The sequence below is a fragment of the Montipora capricornis genome, chromosome 7, assembly GCF_036669925.1.
Source record: "Montipora capricornis isolate CH-2021 chromosome 7, ASM3666992v2, whole genome shotgun sequence".
Taxonomy (NCBI): Eukaryota; Metazoa; Cnidaria; class Anthozoa; order Scleractinia; family Acroporidae; genus Montipora; species Montipora capricornis.
In genome coordinates, this window is record NC_090889.1 from 27,691,394 (window position 1) to 27,701,393 (window position 10,000).

Sequence of the window (10,000 nt, forward strand, 5' to 3'; positions counted from 1 at the left end):
GAATCTCGTGTTTCATGACTTCATCGTTTTCTTCCTCGATATCTTCGCGTTTGTAGTCGATCCACCCGAGTTGAATAAGAGAAACGAAAACAGATGAGCTCCAGATGAAGGACAAAGCAAATAAGATTCTTTGATTTGTAACGACAGCGTTGTAACGAAGGGAGTGTTTAATGCCAATATAGCGATCAATAGTAATGGCTAACAAATGAGAAACTGTAGACACGGACGTGAACCTCAAAGCCACCTGCGATGCCACGCAGATTGGCGTTTTTCTGATTACGTCACAACTCACATGCAGAGGTATGCTTAGCAACCCGGTCAGAAGATCCGAAAAAGCCAGGCTGCTCAGCAACACGTTCATGTTTGTTTTAAGATTTGAGTGAGTTTTTACGAGAAAAACAACCCAACCATTTAAGCCAATGATGAAAAGTGCGATCACTAAGGGAGGAATGTGGTAACGTGAGTCAAACACTCCTGCATAGATGTCACAGTCATCATCGTTTGTTTCATTGTCCAAAGGTTCTGGACAGCTCCCGTTATTCATTGTTACCTGTTTCCTTTCGATGGATCAGTTAATTTGAATTGACATGAAATTACGCACTTGCAAAACCTGAAAGAAAGCATTCGAAAATTGCGTTAAATCAGTAGGCAGTAATCTAGAACAGAACTGTCTCAGTCCTCACCGAGAAGGCGCCATCTAACAAATCAATTGTAAACTCAACCTACAATTCAAGTCGTAAGTGTTGGAACACTTAAACACATGAAAAATACCTGGTTTGTAGCCAGGCAATTCTATTAATAAAATGAAATAAAATATCGCAAAAGTCTGGCTAAAAAGACGAATAACTTGGAAGTTTCGGTTACCCTTGTAACCTTCTTCAGCAAAATGTAAATTGCGGCGGCCTGGTGTTGTATGTATAAAGAATTAAAAAATGCAGAGAGGGTGACGATGAATGTACTGTGGGAATTCTAAACGTGGGTAAAGAACGAAGCGTGAAAACAGTTTTTTAACACTGTCTTAAAATTCTTATGATTCTGATAAATGACTGGGAATGACATGTGTTCATCAGATTGAGTTCGCATCTCGGACTGAGTGCCACGCCACGCCATTTCCAAACTATTTTCACCTTCCCCATGCTTTTACAATGTTGCATTTTAATAGTTTGATAAAGCAAGACAAGTGTACGGAAGGCCCGACATCTTTCAACATTAGTGACCTTCAGATAAGAGTACGATGACGATTACGACTACGAGTTGTTAGTGCTGAGCACGCGCACTTCGAAATTGTTCGGTATTGAAACGTACTGCGCAGGCCCAGTACAGAAAACTCGTACTCGTCGTCGTTCTCGAACACAAATCTGAAAGTCACTATTGTAAGGGGGGAGGAGGGGGTTTGTGGATAAAGTCATCATTAAGAGTAAAAGATTCAGTTTTAAGGAATAGAGCCTGACGTCACGGCGGCGATGTTGGTGTACTGAACAATAGCGAAATTTGGCTCTATTATTATGCGAACGCGAGCGACATTTTGCTTTTCTTTTGTACACCATCGTGACCGTCTAATTACGTGAGTGCAAGCCGAGAATTAAATGAGAATTTAGTCAGTTTGACAAGTGTCCCATAAACTTATGTCCTGCGTTGTAGTTTAGCAGGAGTCCATGAGTAGGAGCGAGCAACTCCCTTATCTTCCTGTCACGGCGTTTTCACAGACCGATTCATTTTTAGATTGAATTTCCTGCAAATGAGATTCCCGCAAGGGCCCGACGACGGTCAACTAACTTGACGTCATAGCGTTACCGAACCGAAACTGCCTTTGCTGTTTTTGCGGCAAAGGTAGTCCAAAAATAGATTGGAAAGGTTACGTTTATACAAACGTTAGCCGTGTAGCACTTATATTTTAAACAGAGTTAAATGAATAGAGTGTAATGTGAAGTGCTACTTGAACATCTTCAGTTCCCACGGCCTGCTCCCGTCTGACCTTGTAGCTCAGTCGGTAGAGCGGTGGAGATCTAACCCGAAGGTCGTGGGTTCAATTCCCACCCTGGTCAGAGTTTTTCTCTGTCCTTGTGTGGGCCCATTTCCATCAGTAGGGCTAACGCTCACATGGTTCATATGGGATTGAAATCTAGCACTTCACATTACACTCTATTCAGTTAACTCTGTCAAAAATAGATTGGTCTGTACAAATTTAATATGGGAGTTGTTCGCTCCTACTCATGGCCTCCTGGGTTTAGTAGTTAGTTGGAGCATAGCTCCTCTCGAATTTCCTCCAATAGACCTTATTCACGATAGCCACCATGTTGGATTTGCTATATTATCATGCAAATACACAATTCTGAGGGGGCAAACAACACAGGTTCGAGAGGTTATAACGAACATCCTAGCCACACAGATGATTTGTTTCACGTTCATTGAATGTTTATCACCTAAGTAGTAAAATAGAATGATTACACAGGTTACTTCGATGTTTTTTTTTAGTGAAAAATGAGCAGATAACGAAGTAGAAAGTCAAAATGTCAAAGGCAATCAAATATATCAAATTATTATAAAAGGTACTTAATTCTAAATTCTAAAATGTACTTTTAGCAATGTTATTTCAATATTTCGACGAGCCGATTTTCCGCTATTTGCCTTTTTTCCAATATTTGCTCCCCAGCATAACACATGGCTAATTTGCACGACAATTTGAAAGCCAACATGGCGGATATCGTGAATAAGGCCTATTCGGTGGTAGAGCTTCCGAATTAGAAATCGGAAGGTCATGGGCATGGGTTCGACTCCAGTTAAGGAGAACTCGGATTTTTCCGAGTATCCCTAAGTGTTACCATTGCAAAAAATACACCTCCTCGTTCATTTAGGGTTGATATTTGCCATCTCTTTCACTTAAAATACCATATTGCTATTTCGCAGATATCTCTATCTAAGTAATACCTTTTATTCAACATCTATGAAATTTACCAGCTAAAGTATGTTAGTTCCATGATCAAACGTTGCACCATTTTTTCAAAGCCGGAACGAAGATTTCTGTCTCAAAGAAATTCATACTCATGATATAAGAAGCTTGTTAAATCAAGCGTCTATTGCCATTTCTGGAGAACAGATTGAGCTCAAAACTAGCAGAGAAGTGGCCTCTTCTCTTTGTTTTTGCTTACATATTTTTACAATGCTAACCATGAACTTTCATTTAAAATATGATTTCTTCGAGCCCGAACAAACTGACAGCAGTGCTAACTCTCTTGGTCAACGACATCATTTTTGGGCTTGAGTCTGGTTTTTAGCTTACCATGTAATTATTACCTCTCATTGGTCAAAAAGCTGCGGTGTTCTTCAAAGAGAACGGTTTGAGTAGGTTCACCCAGAACAAAACCAATGACGAGTACGAACTATACCTTTCCTATTACATCATTTGCCTTATGGTTACAAACAAACCTGTGAAACGTAACCGGGAATAATTCAACCTCTCTCTGCTACAAGTAAACAAATGGCAAAGGGTCATAAAAAACACTTCTCGAAAAAGCTAGCATCATGAAACTAAGAAGAAAATTGTTTTACTTTAGGCTTCTCATCTTAGCAAAATCAAAGTTATGAACTGTACGATTATTATTTTAAGCTTCTTTTAAAAAGAATTTCATCTTGAATGTTTTTTTTCAAAAGCTGTTAAAAGACCGTCGCTTTGCAAGTAGTAGTTGTTTTTATTGGAGATATTAAAATACATTAAGTTTGGAAGATTCAAGAAAGTATTAATTACACATCTTACCATCTGTACCATTAAAACGAAACTTCCGAATAAAAGAAACGTGACTCGATTTTCAGAGTAGCTATAATCATGTCCGCCGGTATAATGTAAGTGAGTTAAGAAACGTTTGCCTCTGGCATACTCGCTGTTGTTGTTCGTGGTATAGCATCAATTAATGCCGCAAAACCAAATTGTTTTTGCCGCTTACGTATATGTTTGGACCAAGGCTTCAAAAAAGTTAACACTAAGTAAATGGAATATGGCCTTGATCTAGCCGATAAGTGGCATCAGTAACTTAAGAGCGATGACCGATTGTACCAAGGGCAAATGATATCGAATGTTCTCCATCTGATAAGAGTGACAACCTGGTTATACAATAAAGACATAGCCGCAAACGTGGTCTTGAATGTACAAGACATGAATAGAATTTACTGTTGCGAGAATTTTGTTATGGCGCTTTTAAAAGTCTAACAACGTTGAGTCCGGTTTTCCTTTCAGGGAAAGAAGGGAAAATTTTTGATGGAGAAGAAACTGAGTTTTTTTATCCGTGGTTGCTTATTATCAGCTAAGTGTTACATCCAAGTGCCGCCGCGTTTTTTTCCGCCATGACTGATGAGTTTCAAGCAATTCTGCTATATTGGCTTGATACATAGTTTGGAAAATTGCTTTTTCTTGAAAGAAAAACTTGGAAACATTCCGGCTTTTGGTACAGAAACATCGGAAGCGACAAAGCTGCGTTTGTACTGAAACCGGCGAATTTCTTCCTGCTGTTAGTTGAATCTTTCACGGGGAAGTTGGGCTCTGGCCATTTTTTTTCCTTTCACAGTTAATGCTGGCTTCAACTTACCAGATTTTTGAGTAAAAGGCTCCAAACAGCTTAAATCTCAAACCAAAATGTTTTGAACTTTCGGAACCGAGTTGAGCTGCAACGTAGCGAGCTAACTGATGATGTAGTAAGCCAGCTTCGATCATTTAGCAACCATGGAATAAAATAAGAGTTATTTATGCAGATACGTGCCTCTTCATAATTTCCTCCAGTCGTAAATATTGGTAAGGCGTCCCACTGGGATAGTTTTCATTAACGCAAATTCACGGTTTTCTTTTGTGGTAACAAACCCCGTGATTCTTAATACCTGTATTTGGTTCTTTAAACTTGGAATTGATTTACGTTGTGATAGAAGGCTTGACCACGTAATCTTATTTAGCTAAGCTCTCTTTATTCTGACCAATGGAAAAATAAAGAGCTTGGTGATGGGAGAAAATCCGCATGGTTTTAGTAATAAACAGAAATAAAAATAGCTATCTCACTTATGCATATTAAACCAAACAATGTTGAATTTAAAGCGAAATAACTTAATTTTCGGCATTCCTCATCTCATCTTTTTCTGAGGTAAAGGCCAATAATTTTCTTGAAAACTATTTACATTTACGTGTTTTGCATTTGAGATTAACAGCTTTGCAACTGAGAGAATATGAGTTTGAATCCATTTAGTGCGAATTTAAAATCTACATGAGAGTATAAGCACACCAACAAGAGGATCTTTCTTTACAATTTCACTCCACATGAACTCATCATTTTAACCAATCGTCTAAGCAAAAAGCACTGAATATCGAAAGTGCTGGATATATTCAATGATCTTTGAGATTTTATTTGACATTTGTGCAATAGGAAATGTCGCCGCCGCCGCTTGTGTTTCGGGTCGAAGTGGTGCCGTGATCTGGGGAAAATGATTCAATAAAAAGGCAAGGTCTTGCTTGATCCAGCGACCGCAGACTCAAATTATTAGATCAGATCAATTTTGAGGAAACTGATACCTGAAAGACGTACTATTTAATTAGGCCAACCCGTCATAGTCTGTAAGGATTGAATGAGTTGCCAGTAAGTGGACCCCTTTTTATACGCAAAGGGTTCTGGGATTGTCAGGGGGCAATCATTGAAAGGTGGGTCTAAGAGAATGTATGGCAGAAACTTGTTTCGACGTCCAAAAAACGATTTTGGAGCGAGATCAACGCGTTTTTTCGACAGAGTTTTATCAGAAATCGATTTGGGCAATGTTGATACGTAGCACGTGTAAGTTTTGCTTGAATAACCGTGAAATACGCGATAAAATTTTCTCGATTAAAACGTAACGAAAACCGAACAGACGGACATCTTTCTACTGTGCTCCATGTGGAGCCATCTAAACGTAGCTAAACGTGATAAACATGTGACGTAAGCTAGTAACAGTCCTTAACGGCAGGAAGGCCGTTACTCGAAATCATTTTACAGATTATGTTAAAGTTAAAGTTATCCCAGTGTGAATGATAACTAAGCCAGTTTAAAATAGTCTGGCCAGTTTAGTGATGTATTGGATGATTGCTTTTTATTGGCAAATCGTACAGTCTATCACACCGGGTTCAAAGTGCACGATCTTTTAAGGTGGTTCTGCTAGCGGAACAACATTTTTCAGCCAAGTAAAACTGAATGCGTAAGGAAAAATGCAAATTCGCTTCCGTCTTTAGCTATTCCATTGTCGATTGAAAAAGGTTTTGTAGGTTTCGATCATTTCAGTAGTAGTTCCCTAAATCATTTCTCGCTATGATGAGATGGATTGATAAGTACATCTGTATGGTCTTAAGATGAACGTCTCTACACGGTATCAAGTGTGGAAAACTTGTTAAGGTTAAAAGTAAAATAAAGTTTACCTTAGCTTGCTGCCAGTGCTTCTTTTACATTGACCGCATGCTCAGGTTTTGCTGTTGTTGCTGTTCGCTGATATGATATCTGAGCAGACAGACGGGTTGAGACACCTGCGAACAAATTACAAAACACTCTATACCAATTTAAAACTTCCCGTTTTTAAATTACTGGGTTAATTTAATTCCACCATTAGTTTAAACTGCTGTTTACCAAGTTTCTTCAACGTTGTTTTCTTAGTCAAGGGTAACATGTTCATCTTTTCTCATGGGGTACTAAAATGAAAGTCACTGATCATTACTGAGCAAATATCTCCAGCTGAGCAAAAAATATATCTCGTGTATTACCATTTTTGTACCCAACTCAGGATAATCTTTGGCAAAAGGAAGAAAACAACTCAGTCAAGCCGCAACTTTAGTGTAGAGTTGTTTATTGTCTTATATCTATGAGAAACGACTGTTGATTCAAATCTTGATATCCCTAAAATCATAGCAACGAATAAAAAGGCTTTGTGTCAAGAGAAGTGAGAGCTTCAAGACGTAAGTTTAATTTAAAAGCCGCCAACAAGTCGGAAGCTAGGCTTCAAGTTATTAAAAGTGAGGAAAATTGTTGTAATACTATCTACAATTTGCGAACAGCTCGAGGAAAAAGTAAACACGTCTTAAAACTCAAGAAAGTCACGAATCTTAAAGCAAGCAAAAAACGCCAACTATTGCGCCCTTCATTAAAAATGTGAAAGATGGGTATCTAAGAATATTTTCCGTACCAAAAAAAATTGACGAATTCCTGGTTAAATCGAGGTTCTAGATATGAAACATGTGATATTTCTTAGCCGCCTATATTAATAATTAATTGTCTCTGCATTTGCCAAATAAGTTGCGATAAAGTGGCCGATTCAGTGTTTTTAACTGTCACAATAAAGGACCAATCAAATACAATATCAACATCTTCGTGACCAAGAAGTTTTGACCAACTTCCGGGACTTTTAACTGAATGCAAATGCGAAATTTCTTTTATGAGCAATTTACAGTTTTTTTTGACGGACCATATTCTGATCTACAAAGACTGTAGTCTTGCAACCCAAACGCTCTACAGTTGATGCAAAAGAACAGTCATTCGGTAAAAACATGCCTGCGCACAGCAGTCGCTTTATTCCATTAACAGGCTGGTTTCTTTAATTTCTTCTAATATCGTTCAGGTCAAAAGAAAGGAAGCGCCGGGTATATACGTAAATGAAAGGGGACAGTCAATTCGTTTGGTACACGCCGATATATGAAATATATCAGATCAACCCTTACGATTACCAGAAAATCGCTTTTGGTCACTTTGGTCAACTGTTTTAACCAACTTCGAATTTTGCTGAAATGATAGGAAACTGACGCTCGCTACGTTTTGGTGAGCTTGTCTAGTAGTGATTGATAGTGATAGTGATTGATCCCCAGGAGTTACCGCGTTTACGCCAAAAAAAGTTTGGAAAAGTGTTCTATAGTGACTTTCAGCTACTTCAACCTCAACAAGTTAAGTCAAAATGGCAGATGCAATGCGGGATCATGACCAGGAGTGATAGTCCCCTGGGCTCCTAATGAATCAAATGGGCACCGTTCTATTTAACGGAATATTCCTTATAACAGTGTTTTGTGACGTAGCATCGAAGTTCTTCTTCATACAGTTTACTGTGAGTGTGGTAAAAAAAAGATTATCCTTTCTTTTACTCGGATTATTTTCAGGTTTCTTTACGATTTCCCTCAAGTTTTGCTGATTAAACTGGTAAGTGTTCTTCATCCAAATATTTCTGCTGCTAATTAGAATAATTGCTTCGCGATATAACTTCATATATGTATATATGTTTTTTGAAGTGCGGGGGTATGGAAGTGAGAAGTGATCTTTGCATTTATATGGACAATAGACCTTATTGGAGTTGAGCCTGCAGGCACATTTCCTTTTGTTTAAAACTACATGCAAAAGAGGCTTAAGAATCAATTCTATACAAAATGACCCCTTATGCGGCAAAACCGCTGATAACTCCGACAAGGGCTATTTAAGGACGGTACCTACTATTGTTATTGCGCACACGTTCTGCGCATCTCGAGATACTCGGGTTTTCTGTCCGTGATGCTTACTAATACAGGGATATTTTTGCGCAGTGTAAAACTAACCGGAGAAAGTAGATCTTGGTAAGTATTCTTGGTATCCAAAAAGAAAACTGGTGGTAGCCTTGCATTTTTGAGAGATAATTAAGCTTCAATTTGAGAAAGAACGCCATGCATTGCTTTGTATTTTAAAGCCTTTTACAAACATTATTCATGAACTATCTTTGAATAATGCGTGGTTACCCCCAATTTTCTTTTTGGATTTCAATAACACTTGTTAAGATCATCAAAAATGTCTTTGAATTAGTAGGCACCGTCCTTAAGAGATTGTGACACCTCAAAAATCCAGGTGGCTTAATGGGATTTGACTCTGAATGTCTCCTCCATGTATAAAATAAATGTGTTTATTGACCTCTTTCATAATGGCGGCTAAATAAAATATTCTTTTGTTTTAATGTTAAGAAGCCTTTCCAGCCCCGCAAATTTCAAAAGAATTTTTGTTTCAAAATGAGGACAGTAGGTCTAATTAACTAACTAACTAATTAACTAATTAACTAATTAACTAATTAACTATAAACCTGAAGAAGGCTGTTGTTGGCCAGCTGAAATATTGCAACAACGCCTATGTTCACGTTGTCTTGACCAACCTTTGCAGTGTATTTTCTAATTAACATAAAAACAAAAATAATACCAAAGACCAATGGCCAAAGAAAAAGAGTATTTACGATAAAGACAAAAGAAAGTAAAAGCAGTCACCATTTATGAAAGTGGTCTATACTCAACAACGTCACGGTTTTTGATTGGTCAATGAAGAAGGCATAAATAGGTTATAGAGTGCAATACGAAAGTTGCTATGGAAACACAGCGATAGAATAATTTTATGGAGTATATAACTGTATGACCTTCCTGGCGCATTTCGTAATTTATGGTCACTCATGATGTTTTTGAAAGTTCTCAAATTGTACTCGTCTACGGCTAGTGCAATAGAATCAATTTCCCTTTCAAAACTTCATACAAAATGAGAATGTACAGATACCCAGAAAACTTTTCGCTCCTTTCTCAGCACCAAAATATCATTTTCTCTTTCAACAGGAAAAGAAAACAAACAGCGGTTACAAACATTTTCATTTTATACTTGACGTTTCGTATGTTGCAGCATACATCATCAGAAGTTCTGATACGAAACGTCAAGTATAAAATGAAAATGTTTGTAACCGCTGTTTGTTTTCTTTTCCTGTTGAAATTGAAATGGCCAAAGGACAAAAGTATTTATCATTTTCTCTATTTAACCCTTTACATAAAATCTATTTTTAACACCTTTCGTGATATTTCTGTAGGGTTAGAAGAGGGTAAAACACGTTCTTTGACGTGGTATCAGTTCACAACCTAATCTCGTACCTAGATCTCATTCTGTCACTGGAAACCGTGGGAGATCTGGGTACGAGATTATTCACAACCCAGAGATACCGATCTCTCTCAATTTGTCATCACGCGTCATTG

At 37.9% G+C, this 10,000-nt stretch overlaps 1 protein-coding gene and 1 long non-coding RNA gene across 6 annotated transcripts in view; one reads left to right on the plus strand and one right to left on the minus strand.

The window, feature by feature from the left end:
• Positions 1–10,000, minus strand: part of LOC138056735 (histamine H2 receptor-like) — a 27,445-nt gene that overhangs the window by 1,239 nt on the left and 16,206 nt on the right. For 3 of the 5 annotated variants that reach the window (XM_068902600.1, XM_068902598.1, XM_068902601.1), the window contains exons 3-4: positions 6,419–6,523; positions 1–610 (exon numbers count right to left, since the gene is read on the minus strand). The exon at positions 1–610 is cut by the window's left edge and continues 1,239 nt beyond it. In XM_068902600.1, the coding sequence (XP_068758701.1) occupies positions 1–544 (544 nt within the window). In that variant the 5' untranslated portion in view covers positions 545–610; positions 6,419–6,523. Of the gene's footprint in view, positions 611–4,580; positions 4,816–6,418; positions 6,524–6,623; positions 6,666–10,000 lie in introns of those variants that run through there. The other 2 variants (XM_068902602.1, XM_068902603.1) reach the window with 2 other exon arrangements.
• The window catches only part of LOC138056738 (uncharacterized), a 4,928-nt gene continuing 2,341 nt past the window's right edge, over positions 7,414–10,000 (plus strand). The window contains exons 1-2 of the long non-coding RNA XR_011133524.1: positions 7,414–7,529; positions 8,138–8,177. This is a non-coding gene — a long non-coding RNA (uncharacterized lncRNA). The remainder of the gene's footprint in view (positions 7,530–8,137; positions 8,178–10,000) is intronic.